Source organism: Salarias fasciatus, chromosome 20 (assembly GCF_902148845.1).
Source record: "Salarias fasciatus chromosome 20, fSalaFa1.1, whole genome shotgun sequence".
Classification (NCBI taxonomy): domain Eukaryota; kingdom Metazoa; phylum Chordata; class Actinopteri; order Blenniiformes; family Blenniidae; genus Salarias; species Salarias fasciatus.
In genome coordinates this window covers 6302557-6322501 of record NC_043764.1, presented here as the reverse complement: position 1 = coordinate 6322501, position 19945 = coordinate 6302557, and the positions used below count along the sequence as shown (strand labels likewise).

The 19945-nt window shown below is 42.5% G+C and overlaps 2 protein-coding genes across 2 annotated transcripts; both read left to right on the top strand.

Moving 5' to 3' along the window:
* Positions 1–2239: 2239 nt before the first annotated feature.
* actr5 (actin related protein 5) lies at positions 2240–8113 on the top strand. Its single transcript, XM_030118487.1, has 9 exons — positions 2240–2629; positions 3055–3290; positions 3451–3620; positions 4307–4524; positions 4641–4802; positions 5607–5711; positions 5887–6026; positions 6603–6735; positions 6934–8113. The coding sequence occupies exons 1-9, from the start codon at positions 2246–2248 to the stop codon at positions 7216–7218; spliced, it is 1833 nt and encodes a 610-aa protein (XP_029974347.1). The 5' UTR covers positions 2240–2245; the 3' UTR covers positions 7219–8113.
* Positions 8114–13320: 5207 nt separating this feature from the next.
* On the top strand, positions 13321–19945 carry ndufa4l2a (NDUFA4 mitochondrial complex associated like 2a). Its single transcript, XM_030118558.1, has 4 exons — positions 13321–13661; positions 17883–17968; positions 19060–19120; positions 19202–19945. The coding sequence occupies exons 1-4, from the start codon at positions 13620–13622 to the stop codon at positions 19256–19258; spliced, it is 246 nt and encodes an 81-aa protein (XP_029974418.1). The 5' UTR covers positions 13321–13619; the 3' UTR covers positions 19259–19945.

The window sequence follows — 19945 nt, the reverse complement described above, 5'->3', positions numbered from 1 at the left end:
TCTTACCAGTGGGCATGTAACTGTGTGTGTGTGTGTGTGTGTGTGTGTGTGTGTTTGAGAGGGTGAGGTGACCCAGATCTGCTTATTAGCATCAGGAGGAGGGGGCGGCAGTCACTTAGAGCTTTGTGCCTGAGCAGTGAACTGTGCTCGTGCTTCGGTGACACGCCATCATGCGTCGTACTGTAACCATCCCCTCAACACGCAGACACTCTGCCTCCTCCATCCCTTCCCTCTTCTTCTCCCAAATATTCCCCCGCGCTGTCCAGGAAATGAAGCCGTCCGCAGACACGCTGTGCTGAGTGTGACAAACACAGTGTTTTGGTCCACAGAAAGACAAAAACAACAACAAAATGAGAATGTTACAAAAACGCTTGATCAAATGTTTGGAGAAATATTATATAGATCAGTGCTTTATTCAGTAGTCTGTAGAAAAGATTCAAATTAATATTTGCACTTTGGATTGTACATTAAAAGTGTCCACAGCAGAGATGACTGTGCAGAGGTGTTTTGCAGATTTGAATCAACTTGTCATCCAAGCTTTTATTTTGTGTTTGTTTCCACAAGATATGCAGGAGGGAGGACACAGGCTTCAGGCCTGCATAAACAAAGGCACTTGGTCACTGTTTCAGAGAGAATTGCAGATACAATAGATTTCAGTGTTCTAGAATAACTTTAAGAAGTTCACAGGACAAATACTGTGAATCTGAGTGCATCGTTAGAGATTATGTTTGCAGCATCCATCATCGAGCCAGGAGGTGTGTGAGCTGCTCTCCAGCATGAGCACAGACCGGCTGATCTGAACAGAGGCCGACCGGGACGCACATGTGCAGGTTTCCCACATAACCAGCTGAGGCTTCACCCGGTCAGCTGAGAGTAACAGGATGGCAGACAGGGACAAACCTGGGATCACGAGGCCTGAGGGAAAACCACTGTTTACATTGTTTTCATTTACTGTTGTGTTGTGAAAATAACCAGTTGACCCCAAATTGGCAGTGGGGAGTGACTGTAAGAACATGTCTTTGACACATAAGATGTGTTTGACTTACAAGACAGAATAGATTTAGCCTTTTGTATAATGAATTGCTAATTTTAGATCTGTCTCATCCAGTACATTGAAACTGTAGAAACTGCAAATTCAAACTATACAAGTATTATGTGAAAGGATTTGTAAAATCAGTTGTTGGGCGAGGAAATTACATAATGTTATTGAAACAGCATCAAAAATAATTGTGCATCAACTAATAAAAAATTTTGTGCAAATTCATTTTAAAAACAATCATAGGACAAGAGTTTAAACTTTCCCGTAGTGTGCACATTCTGTGTGCCTTCAACAGTATAAAATCTATATATATTTTTCAGAGATTTGTTATAATTATTTATTTTGTCAATTCACAAGCATGGCAGGCTGCCTCCCTCCTGAAGATATTGGTCCCTACACGGTTCAGCACGTCCTCTGGTGGTGACAACTAGGTATGTTTTTATGTTGATTTATTTTCACTGAAAATGTAGGGATTCTTTTCAAAATTATTTATTGCAAAAATCACTATTTTTGAAGGTGAAATTGAATAAACAATTGGATTGAAATTAGATTGTAAATTTAATTTGAAAAAGATTTCATTTTCTGGATTTTTTTTTTGTGAGACTTTTTGTGTCTATTTTTTTCATCTCAGAAATCTTTTTTATTCAACTTAATTTCAAATATTCTAAAAGATATTTTATTTTTCAAAATATCCTCAAAAATGACTGAATCAATCAATCAATCAATCAATCAATCAATCAATGGGTAGGAACTTAATACTGGAACAAATAATATTAAAATCAACATCAGTTTTGATATCAAGCGATATCAAAAGTAATATCAAAGTTTTAAATATCCTGGATTTTTCAGAAATTGTTTGGGTGATGAAATGTTTTCTGATCATAATTTATTCAAAGAAGACTTTATGTTTTTTAACATTTATGAAAATTAAAAATGAATACAAATAAATTACCGGCTTGGAATTTAATATTGCCTAAGTGATATCAATATCAAAAGAACGACAAAGCATTAATTTTCTGGAATTGTTTGGGTGATGAGTTTTTTTTTAACAGCAAAAATATATTTATTTAAATTTACCTGCACATTTTCAGGAAGATTTGAAGCTTTTTAAACGTTTCTGGAAGAAAAAAAAAAGAAATACAGGAACTTAATATCGAGTCGCCAGGGTTTCCACTCGGCGGTGTTTTGCAGTGACACGCTCCCATCATGGCGTCCGCACGTCCCCCGGTGTGTCAGATTTTCTCTTTCCAGGACTGTAAAACGTCTCCGGACCCGCTCTTCGAGCTGCCCGCTCAGTGCCGGAGCTCGTCGCCCGCCCCGATAGTGATCGATAACGGGTCGTTCCAGACCCGGGCCGGCTGGGCCGCTCCGGGACCCGGCTGCGAAGCCCCGCGGCTGCTCTTCAGGTCCGTGGCGGCGCGCAGCAGAGGAGCCGCCCGGAGCGAGACCCAGATCGGGAACGACATCCCGAACCTGGAGCCTCTGAGGTGGCTGCTGAAGAGCCAGTTCGACCGGAACGTGGTGGTCAACTTCGAGATCCAGGAGCTCATCTTCGACTATGTGTTCACACACCTGGGCATCAACTCAGAGGTCAGAGGTCACTCGGAGCAAAAGGAATCATGTTTACGTTTTACTTGGGAGTCTCCAACAGATTCACGCTCTTTTCTTATGTAGATGCACAAATCTTTACACAGGTATTTGTATAAAACACGAGTCTAAAACATGAGGTGTCAAGAAGCTGTTATGGCAAAAAGCAGTGACTGACTGGGAAAATATGGGCTTTACGTATTTAACCTGACCTGCAGTCACGAGTCCTGAAATAAATCAACTGATGACATTTTCCTCTTTGAGGAAGCAGGTGTTGACTTATATTCCAGTCAGTCTGCAGAGCTTTAGGATTAATTTCACCAAGTTTACTCCTGTCACATTTCCCCGTCTATCTAATCAAACCCATCACAACCCACTCACAGCAATACTTTGATAATAAATCATTTCTTCCTTTTCCGTTTTTGCAGAGTAGTGTGCAGCATCCCATCGTGCTGACCGAGGCCCCCTGCAACCCGCTGCACTGCAGGCAGATGATGTCCGAGCTGCTGTTTGAGTGCTACCAGGTCCCCTTTGTCTCGTACGGCGTAGACGGTTTATACAGTTTCTACCACAACACCGACAGGAGCCTCCAGGCTTCACACACCGGCATCGTTCTGTCTTCAGGATACCACTGCTCACACGTTCTGCCCGTCATCAACGGCAAGTGAGTATCAAGCAGATGAGCACTAACCTTATCTTACCTCTGATCTGCATTCTCTCTCTCTCAATTGCTCTATAAGCCGTTTTCACTTTCATGACTGCAGACGTTTTTTCACAGAGTTTGTTTTTTGCTCAGTCCGGTTTTTACTTGCTTCTGATTCGAGGTTGGATTCGGTGAACTGCAAGCGCGTGAATGTGGCCGGAGGTCAGGCGGCGTCGTACCTGCAGCGCCTCCTGCAGCTGAAATATCCCGGCCACCTCGCCGCCATCACGCTCAGCCGCATGGAGGAGCTGCTGCACGAGCACAGCTACACTGCTGTGGATTACCATGAGGGTTGGTGTGCCATCACTTGTTACAGTGAGATGTTAATCTGACGTTCGAGTCCAATGAGGGTCTTTCATGTGGCGGTTGTATGGAATCCCTTTGTGTTTGGGCTTTTTTAGTAACTTGTCTTCACCCACAGTCAGCTGAATTGGCTCCAGACCCCCATGACTCCGAATTAGATGGATGGATGAATGGGACATGTTTGTTTCCTCTGGTAGCAGGTTTAGAATAAGCATTGTAGCAACCAGTAATGTAATAGTTCTCCAATATAGATTAGTCAGTAAGTAATAGATTGATAATTATTTAATAAAGTAGTGAAATATTTTTCACAGCCATAATTTAGAGAGTGTTGCACAGTATGTGCCATACACAATGCTTATTTTGGCTAAGAAAGCATAAACTTCTGAAAACTAGTTTCTTTCCAAGAAATGCAGCCTCCTTTATGTCTTATTGCTATATTGTTGACAGTTATTACATTCTGAATGAAACTTTAAAACTTTAAAATACTATTCCTTTATTTTTATCGTATTACGCTGTCATATTGCAAGTTCTCTGTATTCCATTTAAAATGGCCCAGATCATTACATTATCGGCCGGTTTTACATTATTGGCCATTAATAATGGCTGATGATTGAAAACTCCCCCCTCACTCCTTCCTTTTCTTTCTCTGTTTCCTCTCGCTGTGTCCGTCACAGAGCTGGAAAAGTGGCGCAGTCCAGAGTTTTACGAGCGCGAAGTTCACCGCATGCAGCTTCCCTTCTCGGGCAAGGTGCCGGGCGGCGGCGTGAGCGCGGAGGAGCGGCAGGAGAGGCGGGCGCAGCAGCTCCGCAGGCTTCAGGAGATCAACGCCCGGCGCCGCGAGGAGAAGCTGCAGCAGGATCAGGAGAGGCTGGACAGGCTGACGGCCGTACAGGCGAGACGCCGACGCCGAGCTTCCATTGGAGGGCTGATTACAAAGCACAGGGGTGTGAGATGCTGAGTGTGTGTGTGTGTGTGTGTGTGTATATGTATGTGTGTGTGTGTGCGCAGGAGCTGTTGGAGGACGGCCTGTTGGATCAGTTTCACAAGAGTCTGGTGGAGCTGAACATGGACTCTGCTGAGGAGCTGCAGTCGTACATCAGCAAGCTGCAGCTGGCCGTGGAGCAGAGCAGGCAGAAGCTGCTGCAGGACGGCGCAGACGGCAAGACGGAGGTTCGGCTTCCCTTCATTAAATGATAACGTGAGACAGTGAGGCAGCGATGGCTAAGTGGTTTTAATGGTTTTATTCACATTTATCAAGCTGTGGATTTTTTTTTTGTTAAGACAATGTAAATAAATTGTTAGTGTTAAAATAAGAGTAAACAGGCAGTGATTTCACTGCCATCATGGTTTCATGGAGAGTTGAGAGTTTTTATGATCACAGAGTGAAACACACATATTTTGTCGGATTTATATAATCACATAAACTTTCTGTTAGAGATGTATTGTTAATACATAAGATGTACATGATAGGCGTGAGCTTGCTGGGATTCTACTGAATTAATTTCATTGCAGGGAAGAATAAAATCAGTTTCTCTCTCGTGGAAAAAAAACACATCAGATGTATGAAAACAAATGAAGCAGAGCTGCCAACGCGTGCTATGAACCCAATAGCAAGTTCAGATTTATAACACACTTCTTGAAATGAGGAGTGTAGCTTTAAACTTGCACTGTGATGCTTTCCTGGTCTGAGCTACGCAGGCTGTGTCAAAACAAGAGATTTAGTTTAATTTAAACCAAATTCTTCACAATCACAGCTCCCTCCTGTTTGTAATGCAGAGAGGAAAGCAAGTGTTCAACTTAAACTGTCAACACTGAAGCCACCGAGCTGAAGTTTTAATGGACAGGACCCGGTGAAATAATGAGGCGGACGCGCCGCTGCCTTGCCTCGGGGCGGAGCGGGATCTGTGCTCGCCTGCTGCAGTGGATGTAGTGGAGCTGACGCGCAGCCCGGGGGCGTTTGTCGCTCTGCGCCAGGTGTCGGAGCTGGAGCAGCCGATGGACGAGGGAGACGGAGTGGCGCTGATGGATCCTGACTTCCCCGAGGACGCGCTGCCGGAAAAACCTGCTAATGCGGCTCAGGTAGACTCCAGCGCCGCTCTGGAACCTCGTTAATGCCGTGTGGGCAGAGACCTGCCGGGGTGACAGTCTGACACAAAACTTTCAGTCAAGTTCTTAGTTTTTTGCTCAATCCTGCTAATTGATCACTCGTCACAGTATCACTTCGGTTAAGAGCAGCTTTGATTGTCGTGTCCAGCCTGCGTTCAACATGGCGGAGTACCACCAGCTGTTTGTGGGCACAGAGCGCCTGCGGTGCCCTGAGATCCTGTTCCAGCCCTCGCTGACCGGAGAGGACCAGATGGGACTGATGGAGACGCTGCAGTACGTCCTGGCCAGGTAGAAAAACCTCTCAACACACTGGATATAAAGGGTACACATCTGTCACAAGGACGGCTGAGATGAGGATCAGATCATATTTTATGATCAATCAGTGCAGAAAACCAGGAAATCCCAGCAAGCGCTCATTACACAAGACTGAAGAAACTTCACCATTCTCCACTTTTACCTGACTGTATCACAGAAACATTGCATTTCTTAGACTCTCTGAACATAAACTTGTCTTTATATCCCTGTGTTTGCATTTGAATTGACTCATGGAGTATACTGTATTGATGAATCGGTTCAGCCGTCATTTCTTCACCCGCTTTATCAGAGACCGCGCACAGGAGCCGGAGTCTTTATCAAAAGGCCAGCTGACAGGACGTTCTGCTCTGTATGCGGCAAAAACACAGGTTCAATCTAAATCTATAACCTCCAGGGGAAAAGCACCAGGCTTCTGTCCATAATGTGGGTGTAGCTGCAGGACTGGAGGAAACCTGTGTAAGCACAGGGAGAACATGCAAATTCCAAATGAGACAATGAAATTGAACCGTTTTATTTTTAACTTTCTGACTTGTTTTATGCTCCAACCAGGTATTCTCCCGAGCAGCAGGAGGCGCTGGTGAGCAACGTGTTCCTGACAGGAGGGAACATGCAGTACCCCGGCATGAAGGAGCGGGTGGAGCGGGAGCTGCTGGCCATGAGGCCCTTCCAGTCACAATTCAAGGTGCAGCTCATCGTTTCAAAACGTGCAGACATCCTGAATAGATCGTCAGTCTTCAAACATCTCAGTGATTTCTAATTAATGCGCTCGACTCAAATGTTGACGCAAGGAAACCAAGACTTCCTCAGATCCCGTCCGTCCTTCACAGTTTACCAGTTTGCTTGGAGCCGCCGTCGCTCAGACCTCCGCTGTCCTCCGCAGGTGAGCATGGCGTCCCGGCCGGCGCTGGATTCCTGGTACGGGGCGCGGGACTGGGCCGTGGAGCGCCCGGCCGCGGCGGGGGCCGAGGGCTGGATCAGCAGGCAGGACTACGAGGAGAAGGGAGGCGAGTATCTGAGCGAGCACTGCGCCTCCAACACCTTCATCCCCATGAAGATCGCCAAACCCGCCCCTCGCCCCACGGAGCCCGCCGCCATCGCCACGGCGACCGCCGCCCTGACTCCCCCCTCTGTCGTCGCTACTGACGTTGCTATGGTTACATCCTAAAATGACAAAACAATCCATCCATCTGTTTTCTACACTGCTCTATCCAACTGAGGGGCGCAGAAGGCAGCTGAGCGTCACAGACACAGGATCACAGCCGGTTTCGTGGAATCCGGCCTGAAGAAGGCAGATTCAGACGCTCTGACATTTTAATATGCTGGTGAAGTTTTCAGGTGACTGGAAAAGTTGCTGTTCACTTTATCATTCACCTTTCAACATTTCCAGGAATCCCGTGACTTTAAAAGAGAAAGTTTGTTGTAAAGAGTTTTATTTTGATATGTTGACAAAACCACAAGAAACGATTCATATTGAATTTTAATGAATTTGTCGTTTGTTTTTGTATATTAGATATTTTGTGTTTTGTGTCAATACAGTTGTTTTTTATCTACATTTTTACTTCTGTGAATTTTTTTCATGATAAACAGAAGAAACGCAAGAATTTATTTTCAACATTCAATAAGTCTTGTTTTTCCCGTTGCTTCACACACAACGTGTTACTTGATATCATGTTTATAGTTTCAGCATTAAAGCATCACCATGTCTATTCCTCCTGCTCGATCGACAGTCACAAACACAAAAATATACTTAAATAACATCACTGTGCTGAGAAAGTCACACAAAAACTGCTTTATTTACGTTGGATAAAGTTATAACAGAGAGGTTAAACAATTAAATAAGAAGAGAATCTGTGATTTGTGTATTTTTACATTACCTTGTATAGATGTTTTAGTAAAAACCTTCATGGTCAGCATCTCTAAATCCAAAATATCAGTTTCTCAGTATCTACAGACCTGCTTTTGTGATGAGTTGCAATTCTCTGTTGTACCACTAGATGGCACAGACAGACACCACATATCATTCTGTTTCACTGAAGTTTTTTTTAAATAGCTGTTTTAATCTCAATCAAGAGTAAATCACTTCCTGTAGATTGTTTTCTTAAAGCTAAATGTTTAAAGGCTGCTCCAAACTGTTACAAAATACAAACTCTTCTGTTCTTCCTTCCAGCTGAACAAAATCTTTCACCTAATCTTCTTGTGCGTTTGACGAACTCAGCTGAACTATCAGAAAAATTGACATGAGAGACTCTGACTTTGCTCCTTCAGCTGCTGATTAGAAATCGATGGGAAACGCGCTCAGCTTTCTGCAGGACGGCGTTCCTCCTCAGCCCTCAGTCACCCAGCAGACCTCCCGGCTCTAATGGCATTATGTGGAGCTAAACTGTGCCACGAGGTTCAGCCAGTCACCCTGTTTGTTCTGCTTTTACTCAAGCAACGGTGTAGCAACAGCACACACACACACACACACACACACACACACACACACTCTCTCTCAGACACGGAAAGCCTGGTTTCCACAGCAGAGCTGAAGTTATCCTAATCAGAGTCAACACAGGCCCGTTGCTGCAGAGTGACTGGCTCAAATTTAACAAGAGGGATTAAAAGGAAGGAAAACAAGAAACTCTTTTATGTACAAAAGCAAGTAACCGGGATTTATTTCTATGGCTACAGCGTATTTCAAACAAGGTTTTCCTAATGGAGTGTGGGGGCAAAGAAAAAAAAAGAGGCAGCACGGAAAAAGTGTGTTTTCTCTGCTTTGCATGTGTTAGACTGAATTCTTACAACTCAAGTACGCCTTTGTGTGGCTTAAACATTCAGAAATATTGGACATGTGTGTGTTTTCTTACTAATTCAGAGACATTTGATAGGTGGATGTCTCTCAAATCCTCTGCAGACGCCGGCGATGCCACATGTCGGCGATGCATCAGTCAGATTCTCTGCTCGGAGCAATAAACATCATCATTAGACGGTGTTTCTGCCGCACGGCCTCAGCGCTCCTGTAGGAGCGCCATGCAGATCATGTGTATTTTTAAACAAGCCTCCTCTGTATCTGGACCCTGTTTGCGCCGTGGAGTTGGCCGGGGCCCAATTAGGAGGATTTGCGTGAGCTGCAGCGCTGTAGGTCAGCAGGTGCAGCAGACGGGCTGAGCTCATGTCACACAGTCCAGTGTCCTGCAGAAATAATGACCCCGAGCTGGAGGTGTGACAGAAGCTCCATACACTGGTGTTGTTGGGTTTTTTTTTGGTCTAATTTTTAATGGATAGAAAATCTCATTTAATTTCATTTTGCCTGAGTGGAGCTGGTCAGTGTCACAAATTCTAAATAAATGTTGGAGCAGAGACATGACATGAACCGCTGTTCTTATGGCCAGTGATCGCCGTAGATTCACAGTCCTGCTGCCATAAAGTGACACCCAGACGAGTGTGTGTTTGTTACTTTGCTGCAGACAACTCCAAAGTTTCTCCCCAATTCTGGGAAGAATCCTGCAATAAATGCATGAATACGAAAAGAAACACAACTGTTGCTTTATCGGGATCACGACTTTATCCAAGTTAAAGCCACACATTGTCTTGTGCACCAGAAACGCTTGAAGAGCGCTGACAACATGATCCTCCAGCACCTCCGTGAGTCTTTTTATTTTCTGGCAAGTTCCACAAATTCTCACTTGGATTGAAATCAGAGGAGTTTTGAAGTTTTTCGCTACTTTTCTTCTTTTTCCTCAAATACTTCCTGAATGATGTCTGCAGAGCGTCAAGGAACACTGAATGCTTTGTGGCCGGTACAATGTTTACGTTGGTTCTGTGTGTTCGAGGACGAATGAATGCCAGAGCATCACAGTTCTGTTTGCATGATTTCTTCCCACAATGCATCCTGCTGCTACTGTATCTCCCCGTCGTGCTGCAGATAATATACAAAAATACATGTAACTGGTCCAAATACTTGCCTGAATAAGGAAGACCAGAGAGGAGTTGTTTTTTGGGTTTTTTTTTGCAAATACTCAAACATCATTACTTTTAATGATATTTAAAATTATGAGAGAACTTGAAAATAACATGATTTAAAAAATTGTTTCATTTCTGCATATTTGAATGAACTGTTAATCTTCAGATTAAAAAATGAATGTAAAATACTGCTGAAGATTGATATTTTGGGGCTTTTATAGTTATGAAAGTATAACTATATACGAGTACAGAGAGAACTTTAACAAACATAACAACACTGCAAAAAAAAAAAAATTGAGATTCAGCACGAGACAGTTGTTGGAATCTTATAAATAGAGATGTTTTTGTGTCAGTTGAACTTATTCTGGTATCAAATCGTGTCTCGCTTTGTTGGATTTCGACTGATCTCTCTGAACTTCTTTCAGGAATCTGAATCTGAGTCAGTGGGAATCATTTCACTCCGACATTTACATCTGCATTTTGTTAACCAGTGGAAAACTGACCTCTGCTACTGTCTGAAGACATTTGAACATCTCTTCAGTGAAAACTGGTTACTGGATCTTCAGAGGGACTGAAACTTTACTACAAACTGTTCAGAAACTGTTCGGAGCCGCAGTCACAATTTTGTATGGAAAATATGGATTTGATCTTTCTGCTGTTTGCGTCATTCAAATTTGGAATGAGGCTCAGCTGTCGTCAATCTTCCGTTTGAGAACTTTTATTGCAGAATTACAAAGATATTGTTGAAACATGCATATTCAGTCTTGCTCCTTTCACACTCCTTGAACTGCCTCTTCATCAGAAGCATCATCTCTGCTTGACTCTGACCAGTAGATAAGCAACCGGCCTTCCAGCCGGACTCACTGCCAAACCTCCCCTGATGTGCGTCTGCTGTGGGTGGATCTGGAGTTATCAGTGTTTTGCAGAGCAATCAAGCCCTGGGTGGGACTTCCCTGATGTTTTGCAATACCTGGAACTCTGGAGCTCACGTGACCACAGTGACGTCCATGAAAACACCAAGATATAGTTAGCGTTACCTGTAATGTTAACTCCATTGAATGCTGGTTCAGCATCATGTTCAGCGTCACTGATTCATTAACTGAATGCTTTAACGTTCGGCCAGAGTTGAAAACATTACCTCTGACATTTATTTTCCTCTTATAGCCGCTTCGTGTTTCAACCAAAAACTTTCTCCTGTCGTCTGTCGTGTTAACCTGAATTATTGAGGTGAACATTTTTTCAATGAGGCTTTGCTTTGTGTCTCTTCACACACTCCACAAACATACATGTGGTGTTAACTGTGTGTGTGTGTGTGTGTGTGTGTGTGTGTGTGTGTGTGTGTGTGTGTGTGTGTGTGTGTGTGTGTGTTTTCACTTTTTCATCTGCCCATTGGCTGGTTAAGCCTCTGAAGAATGATGGGTGGGAGAAAAAAAATAAACATGTTACTGAATTGGTGGAAGCTGAGGAACCTGAAGTAAAGCTACTCAGGCGCAAAGAACAAACCACTTCTACGCTGTGTTTTCCCTTTTCTCCATAATCTGTACCTCAATCTAACTGTAGCTCTGCAAAGAAGATTTAACCTTCAAATTGCCTTTTAATTTTGCAAAATACTCGACTACATTTAGTGCAAATGAAAACAGAGAGTCGTGCACATCCTGGGTCGTCATTATGGAGGCTGATTCGGCTCCTATAAGGCAGCTTCAGGAGACCATTTGCAAAAGGTTTGCCTAACATTAACACACACTCACACACACACAGAGGAATATTTGACAGGACGCACGGCGGCCTGTCTCACTCCGGGGTTTATTATCATGTGCAGACGCCTCGTCTGAGGCTGATGAACTCATTATAACCAAGTTCTGCTGTTGGGAAAAACTCCCGGCTCAGTTTGCAGGGGATGGTTGTTTTAATGCAGGCTGAACGTGACGCTCATGCAAATTCCAGGCCTCACTGCATTTATCAATGATCAGGAGCCAGATCAGATGAGCTACACTCACATTATCCTTCTTTCTAAAATAATTATCAAACGACTTCAGCGCTGACGTGTTGAGGCTGGAATGTGATGGACTGGACGAACCCACGAACAAATATACAAATGGAGAATTAGATTATGTTTCTTTCTTTCCATTTAATGAAATGAGAGTGCTAAAAACACCAGAGGAGACTTTCTGTCGGATGATTAAATCAGTATGTTTTTACATAAGCAAGTAATTATACATTAACCAGGAGTATTGGCTTTTTGCTGTGAAGATAACTTAGAATGTTTTGCTGCAAAACATTATTCTGTTGACGCCTTTTAACTGTTTCAGGAAAAGTTAAAGAGAACCTGTTTTATCATGCAAAAGCGGTTAAAGAGAAGGTTGGCACTGACACAGGTTTGTCTTTGATTGTTAATTTCGGTTCATTTATTGAACTTGATGTTGTTGGTGAAGTTATTTGATATTCTGGGAAAAGCATGCAAGTAGTGATCTGTTCAGCAGAATCCAGAGAAGCTTAATCATTAATGTCTGACATCTATTAGTCTTTATTTTTACATTTTATTATCTACAGAAACAATACCAAAGGTCATAAGAAGTCCGGATTGAATACATTTAGTTTCAATGTCCTTTAATAATATGACAGGAGGTAACTTTACATAGAATGTGTCCAAACATTAAAATCAAGAAACATTTCAGCTCTGATTTTTAAGTTCTCTCTCTCTCTCTCTCTCTCTCTCTCTCTCTCTCTCTGTCTCTCTAAATAATTGAATTGTCATTAAATGACTGGATTTCATACACTTGTGAGCTGAGTATCTCCTCCTGCTTTGCAGTTGACCGTCGTCACGTTGAGCTGCCATGTTTCCACTGTTGGGTTTTTAACCGGACTCCTCAACCTTTCGAAAGGCTCTCAGAAGGGACAAATGTGATGACAGAGTGTCCCACTTGAGCTGCAGAGATAATCAACCCAGCAAATTATGTAATCAGCCAAAAGAGGGTTTTTTGATTTTGTTTTGTGTTGTTTTTTTTTCCATGTTGATTCCACATCAGTCCTCATTGAACATTCTAACCTTGTCGTTCAGGACCTATAAGTGAATAAATAATAAATATTCAGAGGTTCACTCCATCTTGGTCTTCTCCTTTAGTGTCCTTTAGTTAGTTCCCTATAGGGTCGTGGTGTTTGTGTACTTTTCCACTTCCTCTTCTGCCTCCCAGAAGACCCAGAAGTCTTCAAACTCAGAGACGGAAGCGATGGAGAGCGAGTCCTCTGCAGGGGGTCAACATTTCACTTCCTTTGATCAAACACTCTGATAGGATGGACAAATGTGTCCAGTCTGGATATTAAATGAACATTTAAACCACATGGATTTTTGTAATTTGACGTCTTGCTGTTTTGCAGTGTCCAGCTCAGAGCAACCAGCCAACAAGGGAACAGCAGCAGCCATAATGAGATGGAAATGACCTCCTCCTCCTCCTCCTCCTCCTCCTCCTCCTCCCCCTCGCCCCACATGCACTGAGCAACAGGTCTAAATCCTGACTGTGCAGGGCTGAGCAGGGCTGGCTGCTCTGGATGTCGAGGGCCTGAAACACCAACTCTGAGCTGCTCGGTTTCAGGCACTGAAGCTAAACTTTGGAAACAGGAGCAACTATGATCCGGACGGCCATAGAGCACGCCAGGAAGCACCCCGGGGTGAGCTGCTTCTGCTTCACACTGCATTTCTCTTCTTTTTATTTGAATAGTTTAATGCTTATAGCCACAATTGAAATCCTCACTGTTTTCAAATTTAGTTAATATCCTGAAATTAATTCCCACCCCAGTCCAGTTTTAAGACTTTTACATCTGAAAATATACAAAAATGCCCCAATACCTGCTGAGTTTTTGACACTGGTTTCAAATGAGCTTGAAATTGTGGATTTCATACATAACATAATACATTATTCCAAATAAAATGAGAGCAACAGGAACATATTAAATGTGAGATATAGAAGCTGCAGGATCAACGTCTTCTGTTTCTGCTTGTTTCCATCTAATCTATGATGCTTTGTGTTCTCTGTAGTGTTTTTACAGTGTAGGAAAATCATTTGACCGAAGCAGGAGACATGATCAGACGTCTAATTTCGTCTCTTCTAATCTCAACCGAGCTTTAACTCAGTAGGTTGAGTTGCTCCTTCAGAGAGAGAGAGAGAGAGAGAGAGAGAGAGAGAGAGAGAGAGAGAGAGAGAGAGAGAGAGAGAGAGAAAGAGAGAGAGAGAAGCTTAACACATCAAAAACTCATCCATGACTTTTACAAAGCTTCCACATCTGAACCAGCAGAATCTCAGCACTTAAGAGGGGAGCAGATGGAATAAAACACATTTAAAAATATGAGTTCTTCCCACAGGGGAGGAGATTATTTCTGTTTTTTTCTTCTTCTTCTTAAAACCGGCTGTGCTGTCAGAGAGAGAAGTGACAGAGTTTTAGCTTCTTGTCACTGTCCTCCCAGGAGAGAGGGAGAGGGAGAGGAGCTGCAGGGAGGAAACCCCGATGAGACTCCAGCAGGGCTCCTTGATGTGGTCCATCACACTGACACACTGATACGCTGGGAGAGACGCAGGGAGAAGAGCTGCAGGGAGCAAATCCCCCAGAGAGACTCCATAAACCCCCTTCATCACGTTACTGCAGGCAGAGACAGAGACAGGGACAGGGACAGAGACAGAGACAGAGACAGAGACAGAGACAGGGACAGAGACAGGGACAGAGACAGAGACAGAGACAGAGACAGAGACAGAGACAGAGACAGAGACAGGGACAGGGACCAAATGTTACAAAGTCCAAAAGTTAAAAGTCCTCAAAATCAGAGATCAAACAAGGAAAGCATGTTTGTGTGGTTGATTGTGTGTGTGTGTGTTTGACCTTCATCTGCAGTCAGCTAGACTTTTCTGGAGATGTATAAAATGGTAAAAACTAATATAATCAAGATAATTGACCACGCCTATATTTTAATCTAATAGTCGCACATTGATGACAGTGATATGATAACACGGTTGAAGAGTTCTCTCAAACTCTAGGTGCTGGCGGTGGTGTTTTTCACACCCTTGTTCCTGCAAGAATTTCACCTGATTGTTGAATTGAACATGCAAATGTAATAACCTGTCAAGAAAAAGCAACACTTAATAAAATCATTTTACACGTAAAACTAGTGGACAATATGAGAAAATAAGCTCAGTGATTTTAGTGAATCATGTTTAAACCATCTGGGTGACGGTACTGTGCAGAATGTGTTTAGAGGAAGAGAAGTTTTTAAACTAGAAATGATCAAATCTGCACATCAGGATTTTTACAGACATTAAATTTCCTAATTATCCCTGCAGTGTGTTTTTAAATTGAATGTTAACGGAGTTTGTGTTCAAAACGTGTACGTAAGGGCTAAGACAAATACAACCTTATCTACCAGCTCAACAGCTGGTTGCAGAAGGGCGGAGATAAAGCATGTTGGTCAATATATCCATCTATTTTTAAGTTTATAAAGAAAAAGAAAAGACTCTTGAAATTAACACATGAACTGTAAGTGATCGAATTAGAATAAGAAGTGAATGAGAGGTGCTTTATTGATCTCAAACTGGGAAATCCGGCTGAGTTAACTGGTTGAGAGTCATGCTCAGTCCCTGTTCATGTACACACACTTCACACGGCGGTGCGTCAGCAGGTTCGTCTGGATGACGAAGGCTGACGGGGTGGAAGCAGGTTAATCCTGAGAGCCGGTCGCTTCCCGTCTGTCCCACCAGCTTTAAGTGTTAAATATCTGTTCACACAGTCGATGTAAAGGATCTCAGCAAACATGTCTGTCCTTCACAGGCGATTACTGTCAAACATTTCACTGCTTGTTACTGTAAAAATTTCATTAAAGAGTAAACTCACACTTCTGTTGAAAAATGATGCAGTGGAAAAAAAAAATCATAGCACATATTGACTCCTGTAATTTCATTTCAAGTATATTAACACAAATAGCAAATGATTAAGAGGAAATTACAGCAAACAGTGACTCCACTGTGAAAAAGCTGTAAAATATTCTCACAAAATAAACAGCAGCAAATGTTTCCATTGCCTCAATGCTTCAGCAGCTCTAAATCCACTCACAGCGAGAGGAAGACACTGGAACATGAGGAGGATTTGTTTTATGGTCTTCTGTTTGACTGAGGCGGCTGCAACTGAGCTGAACAGTTTCTCAACTGAAAACGTGAAACGGGAATTTTTTTTTATTCTAATTTTATTTCAGACGCAAACATTTTAGATCAGAGTTTACATTTTTCATTGTTTTATAGCCTCTCAGTATTAAAATGGCTAGCTTGTTTATTGTAAGTTAAAATATCCTTAAACTGCAGCCAAGTCAAAACAGCTCAAACGCCTAAAACGACTAAAATGGCTCAAACTTCTGAAATAAAGATTTTGAAATGAAAAAAAAAAGGCTGTTAAAATAATGAGCGGGGCTCAAAGAAAAAAGAATGGTAATGAAAATAGTGACCGAAAAAAAATTTAAGCATCACTAAACTTAAAAAGTAAACAGGTTTTTCAGATACAGGCACATTTTATTGGTGGAAAGTGATTTAAAAGGCTGATTTAGACATAGATCTTGCAGTTTCCTGTCTAGGTTTTAAATCCTGTCCCAGTCTTTTCAGGCTTGCAGTTCAAGTTTTCACCACAAGATGATGAACTGAATCATTTGAATGAAATATGTGACAAAACAACAGCTGAAGCTTTGGTTTCAACACAGCGATGCACAGATATTGACCTGGACCCACAACTAGAAATAAGAACAAAAGTTTAAATTTAGCCTGGAGATCTGTTTGTTGTCTTTGATTTAATGCAAAAATATGCATTTTTTCCATAAAATAACAGTGTGGTTTTATTGGCCTGAAACACACAATTTTTAATCAGTAGTCAAAAAGTTAAAATTGTATTTTTGGGTGTTTAAAGTCTGAGAAGTGTTAGAAGTGGTGAGTTTGAAGCCAATTAAAGTTGATGCTCGTCCACCATGACAACAGCTGTTTACTTTGATTGTTTTAGGTTCCACAAATTAGGATTTTCTTCATTTTTCTTTCTACAGTTTCCCTGGAGGCAGAATGTGACTGAATTAATGCAGCACATTTACACATAACATCTGTCTGTGGAAACCGTTCAGAGAGGAAATGATAATATAATGATTACAGATCAGAAAAGAGCTGGGTGGCAGGAAGATTTAGATCAAGTGTAAAAACAGGAGCAGAGATTAAAGGCTCGAACAAACACAACCTCTCCTGTGAGAGAGCAGCTTTAAATCCCTCTAACGTGTACAAGACACTAAGTAATCCAATTAACCTGCATAAAAATGACTCATCCTCACACGGTGATACAGACACTTTCACCGAGGGCAGGTCTGCAGTCTGGGACTCCAATAACTAAGACAAAACTCAGCTGACACCTCTTCATTCATGGTGTTTTAACCTGAATTCTCAACTCCGGTCTTAATTTTCTGGTTCTGTGATAATCAGATTAGCACACCAGAGGCTCAATAGCTCCATCTCTTCTCACAATGATCTGAATAAAACTCCCAGTGAAGCACATCGATCAGCATTCCTGGGTTTATTGTTATTTTTAAAAAAACTGAATTCGCTTTTCCAAACAAATGTTGCAACAGCTGTCTTTAGGAAAATACAGCTTTAAGGAGGCAACCACCATTAATTCCTAAAACTTACCTGCTTTCATTAAATACTGTCATGGTTTTTAAAATTTTACTTCTCCTTCTGTGTAGAACTTTGAGATTGTTCAATTATAAAATGCACAACAAATACAGTGGATGATGACTGTCACTATTCATCCATCATACCGAGGACTTTACGGTTCGCTGCTCTCTCATCTCTAAGTTTCATCTCTCAGTAATGTTTCTGTCTGCAGCTCATCCCTCAGTTCTTCTTCATCTGTCTGGGAATGGGCGGAGCCACGCTGTACCTGATCCGATTGGCCAAAGGACCGCATGTCACGTAAGACTTCAATGTGTCTGTCACCCATCTGTCTGTCCATCCATCCATTCATCCATCCACTAATCCATCCATTCATCCATCTATCCATCCATCCATCCATCCATCCATCCATCCATCCATCATCCATCATCCATCCATCCTTCATCCATCCATCCATTCATCCATCCACTAATCCATCCATTCATCCATCCATCCATCCATCCATCCATCCATCCATCCATCCATTCATCCATCCATCTATCCATCATCCATCCATCCATCCATCCTTCCATCCATCCATCCATCCATCCATCCACCCATGCATCTATCCATCATCTATCCATCATCCATCCATCCATCCATCCATCTATCATCCATCCATCCATCCATCCATCCATCCATCCATCCATCCATCTATCATCCATCCATCCATCTATCCATCCATCCATCCATCCATCCATCCATCCATCCATCCATCCATCCATCTATCATCCATCCATCTCTTCATCCATCTGTTTATCCATCATCCATCCATCCATCCATTCATCCATCCATCCATCCATCCATCCATCCGTCCAACCGTCCAATAATCTTATTGTTTCTCAGATTTAATGATAATTTACAGCTGTTTGTTCTTAAAGTTTCAAAGGTCAGGAAAACATTTTCTCATTAACATTTGTTGAAACAAACTGCGCCGATGAACCGCAGGCTTCAGTGTATTTTTCCACCTTAAAACAGCTTTTTATCAATTATTTATCAACGCTACACCCAACAGGGCGAGAACAGCACCGAGTCCAAACAAGAACATGTTCCTTTCATATTACTCAAACTTCCCATCGCTTTTAGATTTTAATTTTTTTTTTTTTTTCAAACAGTGTGTGGCACGGAACTGAGAACGTTCCCTTCAACTAGGCAGAGAGATTTCCTGATAGGGACAACAGCGATCCCAGCATGGCTTTTCCAGTGGGACCCCCCCCCCCTTCCTGCTGCTGGCGATCGTGTTGATTTATTGAGGCGCACAGCAGCAGGAAACCCTGACGGATGCTGAGTTTTATCTCGAGTCTTTACTGATTGATTATGATACAGTGATGTGTGTGGGTTTTTGTGTTTAGCTGGAACAAGACGGCAAACCCTGAACCCTGGAATAAACTTGACCCCACGTACCAGTACAAGGTGAGCCTCCACATGTCGCTCGACACTGATCTTTAAACTGAATCACGCTCTCTGACCTGAAGCATTCCTCCTCATCCACAGTTTGTGGCGATCACCACAGACTACAAAAACCTGAAGAAGGAGGGGCCGGACTTCTGAATGTAACTAACAACAGGTTTCACACTACAACCGGACGTAGGGTCAGATTCACCCCCGCCTGCCATCCTCGATGCCCCCAATGCAGGCGGTGTGTGATCTGCAAACGCCACCCAGTGTGTGTCTGAGCCTGTGTGATGTCCACAACATTGCTGGTTATTGTACAAAATAATAATAATAATATTTTCAGAGTGCACATACACGTTTCTTTGCTGAAAAGCAGCATTTTTATAAGAACCCACAATAACTTCCTCATATCTCTACTGTAGGAAGAACGATGGCGAGTCTCTCCTGGGTGAAGAGATAAGTGCAAAATGAAATCTGACAAATCTCAATCATGCATCCAGAAAGATGTACAATACACTAAAAAATGTCCAACACGATGTTATGCTGTGTTCTGACGTGTGAAAGTTGAATGAAAAGAATCAAGTGTCGTCTGTTTGCAGCTCGTTTCTCATGCAAGTGAGGAGAGCTTTAACTCTGCACACTTCTCAGACTATGACTTAACTCTGCTGTGTTGCATCGCACTAACTACGGTGACTGAAGTGTGTGTATTTCTTCATAACTGGCAGATGATTGAGAGTTTAGCAGCCACTAAATTCATTAATATCTGCACAACTTATGGAAGAAAAGCTGTGATGCATTAACTGGGATGCATTCTGTCAATAAACAACCTGCCTGATTCCTGTC